Source organism: Sminthopsis crassicaudata, chromosome 4, assembly GCF_048593235.1.
Source record: "Sminthopsis crassicaudata isolate SCR6 chromosome 4, ASM4859323v1, whole genome shotgun sequence".
NCBI classification, from domain to species: Eukaryota; Metazoa; Chordata; class Mammalia; order Dasyuromorphia; family Dasyuridae; genus Sminthopsis; species Sminthopsis crassicaudata.
The window spans coordinates 442,927,156-442,949,163 of NC_133620.1; the positions used below are offsets into that span (position 1 = coordinate 442,927,156).

General features: G+C 36.6%; 1 protein-coding gene across 16 annotated transcripts in view; it reads right to left on the minus strand.

Annotated features, from left to right (window-relative positions):
* POGZ (pogo transposable element derived with ZNF domain) overlaps positions 1–20,950 on the minus strand; it is a 63,314-nt gene extending 42,364 nt beyond the window's left edge. For 5 of the 16 annotated variants that reach the window (XM_074265374.1, XM_074265367.1, XM_074265369.1 and 2 more), the window contains exons 1-3: positions 20,618–20,950; positions 4,395–4,519; positions 3,329–3,487 (exon numbers count right to left, since the gene is read on the minus strand). In XM_074265374.1, the coding sequence (XP_074121475.1) occupies positions 3,329–3,487; positions 4,395–4,518 (283 nt within the window). In that variant the 5' untranslated portion in view covers position 4,519; positions 20,618–20,950. Of the gene's footprint in view, positions 1–3,328; positions 3,488–4,109; positions 4,237–4,394; positions 4,522–20,617 lie in introns of those variants that run through there. The other 11 variants (XM_074265361.1, XM_074265364.1, XM_074265359.1 and 8 more) reach the window with 7 other exon arrangements.
* Positions 20,951–22,008: the final 1,058 nt, after the last annotated feature.

Genomic DNA, 22,008 nt, shown 5'->3' on the forward strand with positions numbered 1-22,008 from the left:
CAAAATGGCTACTAATTTTGTCTAGAACACTTTCTTCTATTAACTTTTACCTTTTTGAAACCTTTATTTCTACATGAAGTCTTTCTTGCCCTTGCATCTAAAAGGATCTTCCTCCAAATTATTTTATATTTCTTGTGTGCATATATGTACACGCATGTATACACACAGTTTCCTGGTAAAATGCCAGCTCTTCAAACCTGGTAGGAAGGTGGCATTTAATGCTTTTGGGATGGATTGCTCTAAAGCGTCTTCCCTACTGCCTTGCATCAGGAATCAGGAAGATTAAGTGTCTCTTGAAAGATCTCAAAGTGTACATTTATTTATTTTTTCTTTTTTTTCTTTTTATTTTTTTTATCAAAGTGTACATTTAGAAACAGAACCTATAGATAATATTTTGTCTCCCCACAAATTAAAGTGCAAAGTCCAAAGTAAGATTAAGAAGCCAGAAAACCTGTTAGTAACATCAGCTCTTATCTGAAAAGCTATAGCTTCTCTACACAAGGAAGTATCAAAAACTTTCAACTTTTGTCTGCTTCTTTCTTCCTGCACCTGCACTCCAACTTTGGGCCCTTATACCGGTGGAATCAACAGCAGGGCTAAAGCCATGTTCTATGACTAGAGGCCCCAAAGAACAAATCCAGGGACAACAATCAGTAGTGGTGTTCTTTTATCTTTCAGAGATCTCAAGGTTATGGGATTACACCCAGTAATCTTAATTCCAGTAGATCTGCCTTAACATACTTTAAAATTTTTGTTGGGCTATTTTCTTTCTAGTGTGGTTACTGATTTACAATAAAAATTAGCTGTTTATAAATAGCATTTGTTGATAAATGATAAAGAAAACAGAAAAGAAAGTTGAATCATTCATTTCTCCTGCCTTCAGTAAATCCTGGACTTCCCCATTCAAAGCATTTCAAGCAAAGGGAGTAATATCCACCTAATCACAGACTTTCAGAGCTAAAAGACCATCTATTTAGTCTAATTAATATCTGACCAAGACACCTTTATACAATATATCCAAATTCCTGAGCTGTCATAAGATCTCCAGCAAAGAGAAATTTACTATATGTGGAGGCAAACAATTCTAATTGTTAGGAAGTTTCCCTTATGTGAAACTTAAATTTTTCTTTTGGTTATTTCTATTTACTGTTCCTAGTTCCATTTTAATATTTGCTACATACTTAAATATAAGGAGCTATATTAGTTATTAAGCATGAGCTAGGCTCTTTAGTGGAAAAGTACAATATGCATTTATAGAACAGCTAGAAGGAGTAAAGAAGGCTGGAAAGTTAGGATGTAGTACATGTGCCTAAACTTTATCTTGAAGATAATCAACTGGTGGTCATTGAAAAATATATGAGCAGGGGAGTAACAAAAAAAACAACAATAGTGCTTTAGGAAAATGAAGGTATTTATAAGATACAAGATTACTAGAGACACTGAAGGCAGGAAAATCGTTACAAAGCCACCTATTCTATTTACAAGGATAATAATAAAGGCCTAAGTAGAAAAGGAACAAGTAAAAGAGAAGACATTTATTCCTCTCCTATTCCAACCTTAATCTAGACCCTAAGTTTCCTATCTGTGTTACAGCGAGTGTTCCAGCTGTTACTAGAAGATGTGGCTATTGGTAAATATAAGGTTAGCAATATAAGAGCCTGCAGCATTAAAAGTCTAGCAAGATTAGAAATGGGGTGATTTCCTCATTTTCCAAGTTGCTGAGGATGCAAAATGAGATTATCTTCATGGTCCAGCAAATGCTCTTTGAGAGTAGGTAGCAGAGTTAGATCTCAAAGAAAGGAATAGAAAGAAAAGTTCAATCCAGTTCTAGTAGGAAGAAGAACGAAGAAAGGAATAAAAGAGGAAAGAATTTAATTTTTGTCTCTGAATCCCTAACACCTAGTTCCTTGTACTTAATGCTTAATAACTACTTTTGAATGCATGAATGAATTGCTAGTGTACCTTAATGGAATATGAATATATTAAGAAGTCTTAACATTTAGAAAACATCGAAAATGAGGGCTTGAAACAGAATTGTGTTAGAAAGGGGGAAATTCTGTCTAAAAATGTTATTTAACCCTTATCCTCACCCTTATTTTTTAAAAGACTAGGAGAAAATAACAATAAACAAAATAGTATTTTAGTTGTAATAACTCAGGCCAAAGTTTTCAGACAGCAACGTTAAGACAATCCAAAATTTATAAAGTACATAACATAAAGGCATTCTTAAGAAGTAAAATTACACAGTTGGTTGTTTTATTTTGGTTTTTTACACCAGGGCTTCTCTGATCATTAAACTACAGCTAATCATATGACTCTCACTTCTTCAACTATTAAAAATGCAGTCACCTGTAATATAGATGCCTTCATAGTTCAATTGTAATACTGTCAACCCTATCTTATCTTCTATATCTAAGAACTAACAAACAACTTAATGTACAAGAGCAAGGGATCTCAGCTACCCAGGAAGAATTCTGCCAGAAAAGGAACTCTTAATAACTAGGAATTTGACATACTGCTTCTTCTGCTGGGTGTCCTCAGCAATAACCCAGTGGTCCTTGGTGTGTTATACTCCAGCAAGAGTTCATCACCTATCTACTCAGCAGAGACAGTGCCAATCACTCAATCATTTTTTGATTCTAACTTCTACTTATTCCAGAGATTGAATTCAAATCAGCAATATTTACAAAGGCATTGTGAATACAAAGATGATGAAAGACAAAGATATCTGTCCCCAAAGAATATATAGTCTAATAGAGGGAGGAGAAAAGATATATCCAATGCTACAAAGCAGAATGTTCTAAGGAAAAACCCTGGATAAAGCACTTGTGAGAAATGTTATGAAGGAAAGATAGCTTTCAACTAAGGGGGAATGAAGAGAAGTTTCACAAAGAAAAGAGCACCAGAGTTAGATCTTGAAGAAAGGGAAGAATTTTAACTAGGAGAGACTGGAAAGAAAGAAATCCATTCCAGTTCTAGCAGGGAGAAAAGAGTGAATATAAAGGCACAAATGAGAGAAGAATGAAAACAGGAGAGAAAAGTAATCCAATTTAACTGGAACCTAAGAACACAGAAAGGGAAGAAACATGGGATAAGACTAGAAAAGTAGAGACATGTTGTAGAGCATCTCAAATACTATACTTGAGAAACATATATTCAGGAAGTACTAAGATTTTTGAGTAAAAAGAATGATGTGATAATGTGGTGCATTAGGAAGATTGGATGAAATTTGCTACTTAAAAAAGGCTCAGTTGTCGCAATGATTTTTTGTTCTCCCTTATCTTCTTAAATTTTCTGACCAGGAAGATTTTCCAAGGATCCCACTTACCATTGTTATTGGCAATTAGTGTGACAAGCGTCTTCTTGGCACTGTCGCTGTTCTGTACTCCGCTGCTACTAACGGTGGTAGATGTAGAGAGGTGCCCACCAACAGAAGCATGGGCAACGATGGGCACTGGAGCTGAGACTGGCTGCAGGCTCACAGAAACTGTGGGAAGGGGAGGTACAGTCACTTGAAGACATATGACCCAGGGACAGAAGACAAAGAAGGAATCTGCCCTTGCTTTTCTTCTCTACCTTTGTGGGGAAATCTATCGAAGAAATTTCCTGTTTTCTGGATGACTCTTCTTTTTATTTATCCCTAATTCTTCTACTTAGAAACAATCAATTTTTTTCCCTTTTTGAGTGATGAGTCTGCTTGGTTAAGTTAGATGATTTATCCACTGTACTAAGTATTTAATTTCATGTTTTATATAGTACCAAGCAGACAGGGCTCAATAAAGTTCTATCAACATCATTGTTACTGGTTTCATAATCATGACGATACAATGCTGAACTCAGATTAAGCCAAAGCCATCTCTTAAAAAAAAAAAAGAAAAGAAAAGAAAAAAAAAGTCATAAAACAACTGGTTATGCTTTAACAAAAAGAAAATATACATCATCTAGATTCCAGAGTAGTCCAAAGTGTGACCCTGAAATAAATATGTATTTCCTGAGACAATGCAGAACAAAAACCTGATGAGCCCAGACTTGTAAATGCTACAGAAGTAAAAACAAGAAGTAATGTGTAGTTTTCACAGAGAAGTACAACTAAATAAGTCTACAGAAACCTGTGTTTGTATTAAGCATATAAATGTGTGCAGCATCACCACCGCTTTTGTACTCTGGATTTTATCAACTTCACAGCACCTCTGAGGTAAATGTAATTTTCTTAGAAAAATTAGGAAATGGATCCACCTGTAGGATAAAAGATAAAAAGCAAGATGGCACTCATTGCCACAATAAGATCACTGCAAGCTTGAGTTTCTTTTCCACTTCATTCTCTCAAACAGAAATGCTATGTAGATCAACAAATAAAAAAACTTAAATATGAGCTTCTCTGACAAACTTGTTACCTGTAGCTGTTTTATCCACTGAATTATAATCTTCAACCACAGAATCCTCAATCACATCACTGATTTTCTGCCATGGCTCCAGCTCCTCTTCCTCACATTCCATAAACAGGTCGGTATCTGCCATGCTATATGAGAAACAAAGAAATGAAAAGAGTGGCATAATTTGGAGTAAGAAGTTAAGCAGAATAAATAATCATATTCTTGGATCCACAGATCCAAAGATCAGATTTCCAGTGATCCAGAATTATAATATTCCTGTTCCATAAAGATGTGTCTATATAAGAGGCATGTATGTGTTATGTGCAGATCTGATATATATATATATATATATACACATATATTTATAAGTATATACATTAAAAAAAAAATCCATGCTAAGAGAATGGCTTCTCTGACCATTAAACTGCAATTTATTAATATCTTATGTTTTATATCACTTCCTTCCAAATTTATTCTCCTCCCACCCTTCTCCCCAGTCATACCCTATTATAATAAAAAACAAAAAGAGAAAAAAAAAAGATCAGCAAAACCAATCAATTCATCAATGAAGTCTAATGGTATAAATAATATTTTGTACCCACAGTCCTGCCACCTCTGCAAATATGGCAAGGACTTGCATTCTTTCATTAGATATGACATTTTAAAAGGCACTTAGGCTGACACATGCCTGAGAGCAATTCACTTAATCTTTCAACAAGATTGAACAACCATCTAAGACAATAAGTTGCTGAATAACTATTTGCATTGGTGGATAGTTTATCCTCACTGAAGGTACCTAAATCAAAGTAAATCATAGAATTCAACTTAAAGAAAGAAAATACACTGAAGAATTAGTTCTCTTTTCTCTACACTTTCATTTGGTGACTGTATCAACTCCCTAGAGTTCAATTATCTCTATTGCAGATGATTGTCTCCTAAGAGAATTTCATGAATTTACTGATGGACATCCACAACTAAATGCCCTGGAAACATCTCAAACTCAAGATGTACAAAGTAAAACTGATCATAGATTAGCTTTTTCCAAAAACCCACTTCTCTTCTGTATTTCCATATTACTGACATATTGCATGTCTTTTTAAACATCCAAGTTCCCAACATCAGTATCAACTTGGGCCCTTCATTATCAAATCACCTCACTTTATCTAATCAGTTTCTAATTCTTGTTCTGCACAGAATCTCTCCTATAAGGCCTCTTTTCTCCTCTCACAGTCAGCCCTCTATACCAATATCCTTCTTATAACTCTCCTTGATACAAGTCCCTCCCTAATCTAACCTATCCTCTACAGAGTTACCAAAGTGGTTTTCCTAAGGAGCACTCTCTGATCCAATTACCCACTCCCTACCCCATTAAGTCCAGTAATTTTTTATTACTTCTAGGATCAAATAAAGCCTGCTGGGCTTTGAATTTCAAGTTCTTCTCAGTATGGCTCCTTTCTATCTTTCTGCTCTTATACATTCTTCCCTTCCATACACTCTACAGAACAGTCATATTGTCCTTCTAGCTGTTTCTCATACACAACAAAAACTACCTCCAATCTCCACTCATTGACCTTGTGCCTAAAATGCCCTCTCTCCTTATGTCCATCTCATATATTAACCTAGATTCAGTTCAATCTCAGTTCAATTCATCGCCTCAGTTCTCTGCCACCTTTCCTAAAGCCTTTCCCTTTAAAGAGATACAAGCTACCTTGTATCTACTTTGTATGCATCTTTTATATACATTTACATATATACAGTGTCTTCCCCATTAGAATGTAAGCTCCTTGAAGGCAGATATTGGCTTAGCTTTTTCTTTGTATCCCCAGAACTTAGCAATATAGTGTTTTATGCTTCCTAAATGCTCACTGATCAATTAACATGTTTCAGAGAAGATTCCATGCATCTGACCTATCAATGACTATTTCTATTTAAAAAAATAAAATAACTAAAGAAAAGTTATGACTGTCTCATCCTTGATGAAAACAGAAGGCACAAGCAAGCTTTCACAATCCTATAGTGTATGACTTCTTAAAACTTTTTCCATTCCATTCATTTCTTATATATTTTGCTATAGTAGATTTTATTTATATCATCATACAATTGTAAATAAGTTTCTACTGCACTGTGATTACTGATTTGGAAAAGTAAAAAATTTCAATAGCAAAATCTGAAGATCACTTAAAAACATCCCTTAGTCATTTAAATAATAGAAAGCCATATGAAAAAAAGATCAACGATGGAGACAACTTTTCCAAAGGTCTAGTGACATCAAATAAAGGCATGAGACAATAAACAGTTTCACCTATGGTTTTTTCAAGTGTCTTCTACTGAATTTAAACTAAAGAAAATTAATCGACCTATCTAGTGACTAAAAGGTTAGCTTATTCACATGTTAAAACACTATCTGGATGAGGCCAAGATATTTTACAATTTTTTAGTGAGATCCACAATATTGTGAAAGGGACTGGTTTAAATATTCACACTGAAAAACAAAGTTAAGTAAAAGATGAATACCACTCAAACCGTGACATACAGTTAGGCATCCTTAGCGTGTATATCCAATGTCCACTGTGAACGAACAAGTTGAGTTTAGAATTAAGAAAACCTCATAGAAGAAAAAAATTGGGATTGATCACACATAGATTTAGCATAATGGGATGACTATGGACTTTCCTAACAAGAAAGCATATTATAACAGTAGTGACAACTTTTTGACAACTTTTGCTAAGAGACTTTCACTGTAAGTCCATTCCACCTTTGGAAGTCTTAAAAAAGTTTCCCTCTCATTTCATATTTATTCTGTTTATAAATTGTTTTGTACATATTATGTTTACATGTTATCTTTCTCCACTATTAGATTACAAGCTCCTTAAAGTGAGGTACTGTCTTTTGTCTTTTTGTGTCCCCAATGCCTGACATATAGTAGGAATCTAATAAAATGTTTACTGATCGATAATACTGCCCTAAAGTCTGTCTGTCTAGAAATGTCATTATTCCTGGTTCTAGCATCTGGTGAAGCAAAGTATTTTTAATCCTTCTTTCATGTCAACATTCCAAATATTTGAAGAGAACAAACGAATGCCTCCAAGACTTTTCTTCAAATAAACATATCTAATTTTTTCAATCGGTACTTTTATGGCAAGATCTCCAAGTGTTCTCATCATCTTGGCCAATTTCCTCCAGATAATCTTCAGTTATCAATTGCCTTTTTAAAATGTGGTTTCTATAACTAAACCAGATGCTGCAAAGCATAAACCAAAAGGAATCTCTACTCTTAACATACCCAATATCCTCCAGGTTCTACCTAAAGACCTCCACCATCTTCCCTTACAGTCCTTTATACTTAGAGGTAGTTCTCATTGTTAGCTGCCTTCCCTTAGATCAAGTTTAAATTGTCCCTTTTGTAACTTTCTATCTACTGCTTCTAGTTCTGCCTTCCGGAAAGCAGAACAAAATTTATATTCATTAAATTATAAATTCCTTTCTCTAATAATAATCTTTTACCATTTAATCCTTTTTTCTGCTTTATGACTCCTAGTCTTTTTCTCCATTTTTACCATGATCTTCCCCTCAGTTCTTTTCCAAGCCACCAACCCCTATGCAGGCCACATTCTCTTTCCTCCCCTATCTTGACCCAAAAGTAAACCACTTCTACTCTATTCTTTATCTACATTTGAGTTAATTGCCCTTTTACCCCATAGTAGATGATGCCCACCATCTAATGCCTTTGCTATTTACATGAGAGCTAGAGAACCTCATAAAACTGTGCTGACTGGTCTTATCCCAGTCCCACATATCAGCTATTCTAAACTCTTATCCCTTCTCAAGACTCCCATGGTACCTTCTACTAAACTTTCTCAGTTGAGGATCTTCCCTGATAACTTCACCAAAAAAATCCCAAACACCTGAGGTCATTTACTCTATACTCCCTCTTCTCCTCTCCTCTTCCTAACATCACTCTTTCATCTTCCCTTACTATTCCCTCCTTCACCCTTGTCTTACACAAAAAAGGGGCTGGCTCTTCTTACTAAGGCAAATACCTCTAACAGTACCCTTGATCTTCCTTCCATTCCATCTTTTCTATCATCTAATATGCCCACTCTCACTAATTTTCAATCTCTCCCAATAGTTTCTCTGTTGTCTACAAAGATACCCATGCTTCCCTTGGTTTTAAATAAACTTTCACCTGATCAATCCATTCTATCTAGCTAATATCTCTACTTTCTGTCTAAACTCCATGGGAAAAATCTAAAAAATCTACTTTGTAGATTTGCATTTTCTTCTAAATTCTGCAAGGTGTTTTCCAATATCATCACAACTAAAATAGTCCAAAGTTACCAATGACCTCTTAATTAATGATCTAATGGCCTTTACTCATTCTTGATCCTTTTTTATATCTCTGAAGCCTCTGATACTATTGAGCACCCTTTTCTCCTATTGTCTCTCCTCTAGTTTTTTTTTTTTTTTTTTGGGGGGGGGTAAAAAGGAGACTATGCTCTCTCCTGGTTCTCTGTCTACTTGGGTAATCATTCTCCAGTCTCCTTTGGAGATTCTTCATCTAGTTCAAACCCACTCATTTTGAGTATCCCCATGATAAAGGTTTTCTGCAGATGATCCTCACATTTATCTAGTCCAAATGTCCAGTCTCATATCATCAACTGCCTACTGACCATATCAAAATGCATGCACTGTAGTCATATCCAAAAGGGAACTCATTATTTCCCAATAGTCTCAAGCCTCTTTTCATTCTACTATTACTATAGAGAATACCACCATGCTTCTAATCACAAAGGCTCATTATCAAAGTGTCAGTCTAGACCCCTAGACTTACTTACACTTACATCACACATACAATCTGTTGCCAATTCTGTCATTTAAATTTTCCTAAAATCTCATATAACTATCCTTTCTCCATTCATACAGTTATTACTCTGATGAAAGACCTCATGACCTGGACTACTCAGTACAATAGCCTTTTGACTGGTCTACCTGCCTCCTCTCCCCATCCCCCCTTATTCCAGTTTAGCTACAATTTAACTGTCAGAGTGATCTTCCTAGGGTGCAGTTATGATTGTGTCACACACACCCTCCCCCCCATTAGTGGCTCCTTAATACTTCCAGGATCAAATATAAACCCCAATGTTTGGTTTTTAAAGCTCCTTTAAAAAGGAGCCCTTTCTTGCCTTTCTAGTCTTATATTTTACTCTTCTCTATATACTCTCCAAATCAGTCACATTGGCCATTATTAATTTCCTTATTCTGTAGCTATCTGCCATATCTGCAGTATTCTCTTTCTTTATCTTTACCTCCTTGCTCAAGACTTAGCTCAAAGCTTTGGCCAGAATCCTTTACCAATCTCCCCTACTGCTACCAGTGCCATCTCTATTAAAACTGCCTTCAATTTACACTGCATCTCTATACCCTGCAGGCACAATTGATTGCATGCCGTCTCCCTTATTATAATGTTAGCTCCTTTGATGAAAGAAGCTGTTTTTTGCCATTCTTTGTGTTTCAATTGCTTAAAGTTCCTGGCACATAGTAAGGACTTAATAAATGCTTGTTGACTAACTTGAAACTGTCCAAAAGCCACATTCAAGTCATAAGTCATATTCCTGCAAGTCCAGTACTCAATCTACCATGCTACCTATTTTATTATTCCGTCACATATTTGTGAACAGAAATCTGAGACAATGAATTTTATTATTTAGCCCTGATAATTAATATTAACTGATAAGTATTTGTATTTGTAGACCATTTTCACAGACCTTTTTTTTCTTTAAACATTGACCAGCTGGATACAAATATTTAGAACATGTATGTGTTCAGTAAGCTAGGAAGACATCATTTCTGAAAGACAGGAATTAATTTCTATTTAATTAGAAACCCTAGTCTTTAAGCCAATCACTGCTATGCAAATCTGTATGACCTTTGGAAAAGCCTTGGATCTCAATCATTTGTACTGGTTTACATTTTTGTTTTTCAACCTTTGTATCCTCAATATAGGACAGTGCCTTGATCACCATAAACATTTTGCAGATGTTTATTTTTTTGAATCTTCCTTATCACAATAGACACTTTGGGTTTTTTTTTTTCTCTCAAGGCAGCATAAGAATATGCTCAAATTTTCTTTAAATGGAAATATTAGATTCTGTCCTGTATGCAGTACAGCTCTTTTGAAAGTAAGGGTTGAAAAAAGTGATATTTTTTTAAAATGAAAGGTGCTGGGCCTCAACGACTAGAGAAGAGCCAGCCTAATTATGATAATATAATGCAATCTTATGTCTGTAGCACAAGGGAAGGCAAACATGAAAGATTCAGAAGAAACTGGGAAAACATGTATTTAAAAAATGATGCAGAGTTTAAAAAAAAAAAAAAAGAGAGAGGAGTTCTAAGACCCATACACAACAACTTCAATATAAACATTAGGCTTCAATATAAACATTAGGTAGAAAACAGCAAAATTCTGGTCAACTGTATTGGTCTCTCAGTATCATTATGTTGAAGTTGAAAGATGCTCCCTTCCATGTTAACAATAGATACAGATATTTTGTTGGTAAATGTATCAAACAAATATACACATACACACAAATAAACATACAAATAAATTGGTGTGTCCTTTGAGAAGATATCAAGGGAATCTTTTTATGTTCCATTACTATTTCTTAGCCTTCAATATAGAAACAAGTGGCAATGTCAATACTTTGCTTACAATTAAAGACAATTCAACTTAGTGAAAAATCATCTTCTCCAAGGATTCAAGACATGGAGCCAACCGTGATCATTATATCATAGACTTAGAGATGGAAAGCCCTTTACACGTCCAAAACCCTCTTTTTATAGATGAGGGAACAGGTCCAGAGAGTGAGTTTAAGTGATTTGGTCAAAGTCACACAGATCAGAAATGGCAGAACTAGGATCTAAACAATTCTTCAGACTCATTATGCTAATTCTCATAGTATTTCAACTGATAATCAGTTGTTTAATTTTTGTAGTTCAGTAAGGAAATGAATTACCATGCATTACAGAAATCCACATTATCCAAAAGACCTTCATTTTAGCTATTGGTTTCAAAGGTTTACTTCTTTCTCATCAAATCTTTCCTCTAATTGTTGACAATGGGAAAAAAAAAAAAAAAAAAAAAAAAAGGACCATTTTTCTGTCTTTCACTACTCCTATCCTAAGGGTAGAAATAAAATAAAATAAGAGAGATGGTAATTCATATAATATAGTAATCCCAAATTTTCCTTATCATAAACTACTACTGATAAAAAGTTTTGAACCTATACTCCCAATGTATATATTTACTTACAAAGTTTCATGTTATTATATTAATAAGTATGTACAAGATACAAAAGAGAATTTTTCCAAAAAGATAAAGATGAAATAAAATTTGATCCTATAAGCCATTATATTGAGTAAACAAATTATAGTCAGATTTGTTTTTTAGGAAAATAACTTTAGCAGGTGTGTGGGGGATGAATTCAAAGAGAGAGAGATTTAAGGCAGAAAAATAAATTAGAAGATTGTTACAATAGTTTAAGCAAGAGGCAGATTAATGGTTCTGTGACTAGAAAAATGAGGATAAATTGAAAAAACAAGGCAAAAATAAAACTTAGAAATCAAGTGAAGAGAAATTGATATTTAGATTGTGAATTAAGTAAGGAAGTATTGATGCCCTCAACAATAATGAACTTCAGATGAATGGGATTTGGGGCAAAGAAAATGTAATGAGATGTGATGCAGATTAGAATCCATCCCTGTCTCTTGGTCCCACCCTCCCACAAGGGGGATGGAAGGAGGGAAAGGCTCGGCTCTTATTTATTAGTCATTCTTATAAAAAATGCTTGCCTTCCTGAAGTCACAGAGATGATATAAGATTTTTCAATGACATCTCTCTGCTGCTGATCATGGTACTGGGGTAGCAGCTAGCTAATAACTGCCCTGAGGGGGTGATGGTGTTATAATTGGGGAAATAAGGATCTTGCACAGTAAAGGAGGAGTCAGAGTGAAGAAATGTTGGGAGATAAGATTAGATATGGTTTTATTAGAAAGAAATCTCATCATGAGTATCTAGGGAAGAAAGGGATTCAACTCATATCAATTAAGATTGGTTAATTAAGGGTGTTCAAACCATAGTTCTTGCTTTGGAGGCCATGGCTTTTGGAAATTTCTTTTGGAATTTCATCTTAATTAATCTTGGAAACTTAATTTTGGATAAAACTTCCAATAAAAGTACAAATTTTAGAAAACAATAACTCAAGTGGCATAGACAACCACTCAGGCCAAGAAGAAAATATGCATGGGAAGTAGATAAAATACTTTCAACTATGTAAACAATTTCTCCCAGAGTGGTAAAAGGATATGAGCAAAAAGAAAAACAAGTTTGCAAACTTTAAGAATTCTATGATTTAGGTTTGGAAAAAGAACTATAGGTCATCCAGTCCAATCGTCTTATTTTATAAATGAGCAAACATAGTGGGAGTTGAAGTTGTTTTGCTCAGATTCCCAAGGTAAATGGCAAAGGGAGATTAGAATTCAGGTCCTTTGAAATGAAATCTAGCCCATTTCCTCTATAGCTAATTCTTATTATAAAGTTTAAATTCCTCCATTTGGAGCAGAACCAGAAGATCACTATACACTCCAACAACAATACTGTATGAAGGTGTATTCTGATGGAAGTGGATATCTTCAACATAAAGAAGATACAACTCACTTCCAGCTGATCAATGATGGACAGAAACAACTACACCCAGAGAAGGAACACTGGGAAGTGAATGTAAATTGTTAGCACTACTGTCTATCTACCCAGGTTACTTATACCTTCGGGAGCTAATACTTAATGTGCAACAAGAAAATTGGATTCACACACATATATTGTATCTACATATATTGTATCTACTGTAACACATGTAAAATGTATGAGATTGCCTGTCATCTAGGGAAGGGAGTAGAGGGAGGGAGGGGAAAATCTGGAAAAATGAATACAAGAGATAATGTTATAAAAAAATTACTCATGCATATATACTGTCAAAAAACTGCATAATTAAATAAATAAATGAATGAATGAATGAATGAATTCCTCCATTTCGCATTTAAGGATTCTACACTTTTAACAATGTACTACCTTTTTGGTAATATATTATTCCCCTCTATAAATTCTAGGTTTCACTCAAAATAGACTCAGTGGGCTGCCATCCCTAGAATGCCCTTCCTCTGATGCACAATTCAAACCTTAGCCATCATTTAACTCAAACATTTCCTCCTCTATGAAATTTTCCTGATCATTGGTAGATAATAACCTTTCTCTTCCTAATTCTATAACCTTGTGAGCATATGCCTCAAATAGTAAGAGAAATGCAAATTAAAACAGATCTTAGGTTTTAACTTCAAACTGCAAATTGACAAAGAAAACAAACAAACAAAAAAAGGGAACAGTAAATATTTGTTTAACTTTTTTGGATATCAATGTAATTACGAAATAACTAAAATGTTCATATTCTTTAACCCAACAATTCCACTACTGGTCATATATGTTAGAGAGGTCAAAGGTAGAAAAGCAGCAATACTTTCTATGGTAGCCAAAAACTAGGGGAGGAGAAGAATGAGAATTGATTAGTGGAGGCAGCTAGGTAGTGTAACGGATAGAGCTCCAGCCCTTAAGTCAGGAGTTCAAATATGCCTTCCTAGCTGTGTGACCCTGGGCAAATCACTTAACCTCAATTGCTTCAGCAAAAAAAAAAAAAAAAAAAAAAAAAAAAAAAGAAATGAGAATTGATTAGTGAATGGATGAGTAAATTGTGGTATATGAATTTAAGGAAATATTATTCTATAATAAATTTTGAATGAGGAACTCAAAGAAATGCCAGAAGATATTGTATGATCTAATTAAATTAAGTGAAAAAAGTTGACCCCAAAGATTAATGTAAAAGAAAAGATCACAAAAAGATAAACTGAGTAATTGAAAAAACAATAATGTTCTGAGACAACATAATAAAATAACAGATACCTAAAAATAGAGGAAACTATTGAGGCAGAATGTTACTTATACTGTCAGATACAGTTTAACTGTCTTAGTTATAAAGGAGAATTCAATCTGGAGGGTCAGGAGCAGGGTTATTTCCAGAAATGATTGTGCTACAAAAAAAAAAAAACAAATACCCCCCCATTAAAAAAAAAAAATGTCTTTGAAAATAAGTAACAACACCTTCCTCCCTCCTTTTTTTGGAAGTAAGAACTACTTTGCCAGAAAGTTGCCTACAGAAACACTTACAAATGTTACACTATCAAGTATTTCTTTTAGTTGTTTTTGTTACAGGGGAAGGTCCAAATTCTTGGAAAGATTAAGAAAAGATATTTCCAGAAATGAATGGCATTAAAAACAAAAGGCAACAACAAACTTTAAGGGGCAGTCAGGTGGCACAGAGTCCTGGTGTAAAGAGAAGGTAAATCAAATCCAGCCTCAAGACAGTTGACATTTACTAGCTGTGTGATCCTGGACAAACTACTTAACCCTAATTGCTTCACCAAAAAACCCCAAAACTTAAATTTTATCATTAGATCTTTTTAAAAATTAATCACTAATTAATTAATTAGTAATTATCATACTAAAACCAAGAAATGAGGATGGGGGGGAATAAGTATTAAAACTACAGTAAGATATTCTCATTTTACTATATAATCATTAAACTTCATTTTTATTTTTTTATATTTTAATAGTTTTTATTTACCAGATATATGCATGAGTAATTTTACAACACTGACAATTGCTAAACCTTCTGTTCCAATTTTTCCCCTCCTCCCCCCCTCCATGGCAGGTTGACCAATACATGTTAAATATGTTAAAGTATAAATTAAATACAATATACGTATACATGCTCAAACAGTGTTTTGCTGTACAAAAAGAATAGGACTTTGAAATAGTGTACAATTAGCCTGTGAAGGAAATCCAAAATGCAAGAGGACAAAATTAGAGGGATTGGGAATTCTATGTAGTGGTTCATAATCATCTCCTAGAGTTCTTTTGCTGGGTGTGGTTAGTTCAGTTCATTACTACTCTATTGGAACTGATTTGGTTCATCTCATTGTTGAAAATGGCCACATCCGTCAGAATTGATCATCATCATATAGTAATGTTGTTGAAGTATTCAACGATCTCCTGGTCCTGCTCATTTCACTCAGCATCAATTCATGTAAGTCTCTCCAGGTCTTTCTGAAATCATCTTGTTGGTCATTTCTTAAAGAATAATATTCCATAATATTCATATACCACATTTTATGCAGCCATTCTCCAATTGATGGGCATCCATGTAGTTTCCAGTTTCTGGCCACCACAAAGAGGGCTGCCACAAACATTCTTGCACATAACAAGTCCCCTTCCCTTTTTTAAGATCTCTTTGGGATATAAGCCCAGTAGTAACACTGCTGGGTCAAAGGGTATGCACAGTTTTATAACTTTTTGAGCAGAGTTCCAAATTGCTCTGCAGAATGGCTGGATGTATTCACAATTCCACCAACAATGTATCAGTGTCCCTGTTTTCCCACATCCCCTCCAGCATTCCGCATTATCTTTCCCTGTCATTCTAGCTAATCTGACAGGTATGTTGTGGTATCTCAGAGTTGTCTTAATTTGCATTTTTCTGATTAATAATGACTTGGAGCATCTTTTCATATGGCTAGAAATAGTTTCAATTTCTTCATCTGAGAATTGTCTGTTCATATCCTTTGACCATTTATCAATTGGAGATTGGCTTGACTTTTTATAAATTAGAGTCAATTCTCTATATATTTTGGAAATGAGGCCTTATCGGAACCTTTGACTGTAAAAATGTTTTCCCAGTTTATTTAAACTTCATTTTTATTAATAAATTTTTATTTTACATCACATTCCTTTTTGAAGTACCCTTTCTCCTTATATAGCAAACAAAATCTTTGTAACAAAAGGGAAAAAGCTGCCCTATGACAAAACCAACCGAAAAATCATCCCCATTTGACAGTATGTGCAGTGAGGAGGGGATGATGACACCCACAGTCCGCAGTCCCAACAAGAGGGATGGGAGATACATTTTCTCTTTTTCTCCGAGGCCAAGCTTCAGGTTTCAGGTTTCTGTTCTTTCCATTTACATTGTTGTAGTCATTGTGTATACTGTTTTCTGGGATGTTTATTTCACTCAGCAGCACCCTTCTCTAAATATGTCATGTTCATCATTTTTATTCAGTAATATTTCACTCACAATTCTTCATATTTCAGTAAAGATGCTATTAGAAAAGTTTCACAGTCAAGTCAAATGCTACCTTCATTTTGGGTGTATCAATGTGTTTAAGGATCTGTGATTTCACTGGTTTATGGAACTTCTTCTCAGGAAGAAACTTATCTATCATAATATCATATGATAAATATTGATAAATAGTTCAGCCACTTCAAATTCTAAAAGCCCTTTCCTGGGGCACTGAGAAGTTCAGAGATAGGGTCAGGCAGCCAATACATGTCAGAAAGAGACCAAGTCTGACTAAGAGCGGTTCTGGCTTTCACCAAGCCACAGGCTTTCTATTCAATGCCATTTTTTCTCCTCCTCTCTCTCTCTCTATACACACCCACCCAACCCACCCTTCCCCCCCTCTTTCCTTGGGTAACTTCATTCATTAGTTCTTAAGTCATATTTCATTTTTCATGTGTGGATAATTTACTTATTAAAAAAATTATATAAATACTCATCAGCTTGAAGACATCAATTTCTTTATGGAAAAAATATAAAGTAACAAAAGAAAATCTTTCAAGATTTCCTAATAAAATATTTTAGCAAGCACTAATTATGTTTGACCAATAAAAAGCTTCTTAAACTACTATACTGATTTTAAATGTTATTCAATTAGAAAAAGCTTCTAAATTGGACTTTCAAATAAGTAACTGATAGCTACTTTTAAATAGCTATTATAAAAAGAAAAATGCCCAATAAATTGTATACCAAATTCTTTTAGTATTCTTCTGATTGTAAGTTGTATTCTTCTACTAATAACTGAGACTGGAGGGGGATAAATTTCTTGTCATTTCTTCTAATCCAAAAATGCAGCTTGTCTGCAGAGGAGAATTCAACAGCTAGACAGTCCTTTTAAAAAAGAAGTGAGAAAACTGTTCTCTGCTGCAATACAGTTTACTAAAGGGTGCTATCAACATGCAGAATATATATATTAAAAATAGTAAAAATCATATTCTGATGAAGGCAATATAAGACTTTATTAATTTAAATACCATACAGATCATTTTGTATATCTGAGACTATTACTCTCTTGGATCTTTATCAGAAGTAAAAAGTACATATTGAATCCAAGGAAAGATCTACAAACCATATTTAAAGAGTTACTGTCAATCTTTTTGCTAATTTTAAATATTCACACTTTCTAAAATATTTTAGAAACAACAAAACAAAGTCTCCTTCAGTTTGATGAAATGGCAGCAATCTATGCAATAGGAACAATTTTCATATGTTTCATCTTATATAAAATTCGATTTCTCAGATTTAATCAGTTTGCACAATCTAAAACCATGGAGGAAATTGCACTCATTACAAAGAGTCCATTCAAATACTGCAAAAGAGAACTCTTGTTTTGACAACTTTGACACTGGACTACATAGCAAATTTTTTTCCCCCTGGTATCTTTCTAACAAAAACTTGGGAAACCTGGGCTTGATTTTGGATTCCCCCCCCCCATCATTCTTCATTAATAAAGTGAATCAGGCATATAAACTCAGCACCTTCACTTTTTGAATTTAATATTGTCATGCACTTGTTCAAACTTTTAGAAAATACCAAAGCTGTCTAGCCTAAAAGCTGCCCTAAGAAAAAAAGAAGCAATGCCATCTCTCCCCAAGCCCACCAGAAAATATAAGCATGTGCAAAAGAAACACTACTTATTATTTACTCAATTTTTTATAACAAAAAATGATAAAATCTCATTAAAAATACTAAATTCTATCTTAACAGAAAAATTGAGTGCCTCATTATTTAGTTAATGGTACTGAACTGACACTTTCAATGACATCTAATCTTTTACAATGACAATCTTGAAAACGGGGGAAAATGGTGATTGTGTCAATTAATGCATGACTAACAAACGAGTTAAAAAGTGATCTTTTCCCTCAAAAAATTGTGTATTGTCAATATAATTTTCTTGAGGTGGAAAAAAAAATTGCTAAACGCTTCCAATATAAACAGTTCAGTTACAGCAAGAGAAGCCTTAACAGAAAATGTCACTTCTCTCAGCAGCAGTCCAAAGTTAGTAAATCCCCTATCAAAAATTGTTTAAGTAAATGTTTTTTGGCATCAGTACAAAAAATTTTCAGCCAACTTAATAGAATACTACGATGGCAAAAAAGTCACCTTAAAAAAAACCCCAAAAAACAAATAACAAGTCAACAAGGATCTAAATTAAAGAGTTGTATGAAGTAAATTCCCTCTATGCAAAACTTTTTCTCAGAGGCCAAGTTTCCAGTCTTGCCAAGGGGCGGTATATTACTAACAAATGAACTATCTAGACTCTGAAAAGTGGTTCAAAAAAGTAATTTTGTGCAATTTTACGTGTAGGTTAAAAGCTTCATTTGCCTTTTGCTGACTCTGAAATATTAAGTTAGCTTCTCAAATTCTCATAGATGGAAGCTCCAGAGCAATCACAGAAAAAATGAATTGAAAACTTATAGTCTCTTCCTTCAAGAAGCATTCTTAAGAATAGAACCTAAAGCACAGGACAAACACAAAAAAGCTCCCCCAAGTTACACCACAGGTGTAAGTGGCTGAAAAGGAAAACGAATTACCTTGTCACCAAAACAATTCATTATGATCATTAGTTCCTTCAATTTGTGCTTCACCATCACTAAAGGAAAGCAAAAGAGTCAATGGCAAGATAGAGACAAAGAATGAACAATGTTGCTACTTTAAGAATCCATCCAAAAGAATCAACATAGGGATCATCAGTCATCGGAAACCAACACTTCCTATTGGATGCCTCCAGGGAGCAGAAAGAGCTTCAAGAGGGCATGGACACTACTCCCACTCTCCACCAACCAAGTCTACGATGGAGAGGGGTTCGCATAAAAGACGGACCAAAGGAGGGGAGACCACCGCTGAGCAGAAGAGCGTGGGTGAGTCAAATCTCGATGTGCCCCTCCTCTACAAAATGAGTAGAGCTGGACTATTATTTTTTGGGATCTCCTGAGGCCAGACCACTACTCAAGACGGGAAACACTAAAACGCAACCTGACAGTTTCGGAGAATGCCCAAAGAAGTTGGGGAAGAGGAAGAAGGGCACCGCTTGGGATTAAAAAGGGCTGATAAAGGGGAGAACGAATGTCCCCTCTGTCGGGGCGCCAGCAAAGGGAGAAAATAGTCCTTGGCAGAAACATGGCGCCCACCGCGGCAGGACATCTAACTCCCAAGTTGCTGTCATCAAAAGCCCCTCTTTAAAAAAACTAAAAATAATAACAAATCAGATCGACATCCCTACGAGAAGATAGGCAAGGCCCCGGACAGACGGTTCGCACCTTGTCGGAGGGTCGGGGGCCCGTCAAACCAGGCAGAGATTACATAACGGGGATGGGTTCCATCCACCAGTCACAAACCAGAGGAAACCCCCCAAACTCTTTGCTTGCTCCCTCCCCAAAGTCCAGAGGCGGCAGCGGGGAGTGCGTAACCCCCAGTCCCGATGAAATAATGTTATCCCTCCGCCTCCCCCACCAACCATCTCCTTCGCTGCAGGCTCGCCCCCCGAGAGCGCGCGAGAGGAGAGGGAGCTCGCCAGGCCCCTCCCCCTCCGTCTCGCGCCGCCGCCTCCAGTCCCCCTCCCCCGAACCTCCCCCCTGGGTCGAGGCTCGCGCATCCCCGCCCACCCCCTTCCCCGCAACGCAGGCGGGGACGTCGTGCGAGTGCGGGCATTTAAGAGGGCGACAGGAGGATGATGTTGTGGAGGGTGGGAGTTGGAGGAGGGACCTAGGGGGACCTCCCCTCCCCTCTAGTCCCGCGACTTCGAGGCGCACGCACGCATACACGCTCGCGCCGCGCCCGCTCCTCCCTCCCTCCGCCACCTCCGCTCGCTCCGTGATTCGCGGTGGACGCGTGCGCGCGCGCCGCCCTTTCGCGCGCCCCCCCACTTCCCATCCCCCTCCTTCATTGTCTCCCGGCCGTCCACCGCGGGCACCGAAAAGATAACGGAACCCCGGTAGAAGGGGTGGAGGAAGAGAACGTCCGATCACTCACCTCCTCCCGTGGTCGCCGCCGCCGCTTGTCTGACTTGAGTAAGGCGCCGTCGCCTTAAAGGGACCTTACACCCCGTCGCTGGGAGAAGGGGGTGGGAGGGGACGGTAGTACAGGGGGAGGGGGAGAGGAGGAAGAGAGACTGGCCAAGCCTCGGCTCCCCAACGGGGAAAGGAAACCCCCCTAGGGCCCGAATGATATGGGGTTGTTTTTTTTCCCCTGGGGGGGGCGGGAGGGCCCCGGGGGAGGGGGTGGGGGGGGGGCCAAGGAATGTGGCTCCGTATACGGGAGCTGGCGCGGGGGAAAGAGAAGCCGACTCCCCCCACCGACCCTCCTGCCCTGCGGAGGGATATGTTGGCGTCACTTCCGCCCTCCCCCTCTCGTGAGTCTTCGATTGGCCGGGCCGGCTACACGTCACGGGATCACCCAAACTCCTCGACCCGGTCTTCTTTCCTAGTCAAGTTTGACTGGGCCCTCAAATAAATAAATAAAAGAAAAAAACATTTCTGAGAAAAAAATAATAATGTTTTTCATGGTATTTGGCAGCACTTTCTCATTATAAAAAATTAAATGAGGAAAATGGGCTTGCCCAATGAAATGCCACCTCATTTCACCCTATGGATTCCTAAGCAAGATCTGGGGGTCTCCCTATCCCCACCCAAGCAATATGATGATGCCCAAAGGAGAGGCTTATACCTCTGTCAGAGGGGAAGACTTGGCAGGGTCAATCTAGGCTAGCATAGTGTATCACTGGTTGGCTGGAAGAAGGCACAATGGCGCCTACCCAGTGGAATCCATTTCCATGTCCATTCCACATCTTTGCATATGTCATTGTTTTCACGAAAAGTTCCAAAAAGTAGCCAGTGATTTTTCCAGGCATTCTATTCTACGCAAGAAGACTTATCGAGGCCCAGTTGAGGTGGTTGTTACTATGGGAATATAAAAAAATGTTTTTAGTATCCTCATCAAAGATGCAGAAATCTGAGACACAATAGGTTCTTAATCCTTTCTTCAGCCTATTTAGGTATTTTCAGCCAAAGACACTGGGCTTATTCAGCCATGTCAATTCAAATTCTCACATTCTCTTCAATTTCCAATCTTGGTCATCATAGGGCTTGAATATTTTCCTTGGATATTTGATTTTGTTGGTTCTCTAAGTACCTCAATTTGTGTTCTAAATTCAGAATTAACTCAAGAAAGATTCGCAAGAGATGTATGATTAATTTGCTCCTTTACTTCTACTTTATTTTCTGGCCCAAACCAGTAATTTCACTGGAAGTGAACTCCCAATTCCCCATGAGGAAACTGCCTCTTCTCATGCCTATAGTCTTAGAAAGTTGTCTGGAGGGAGTAACTAGGGGGCGCAGTGGATAGAGCACCAGCCTTGAATTCAG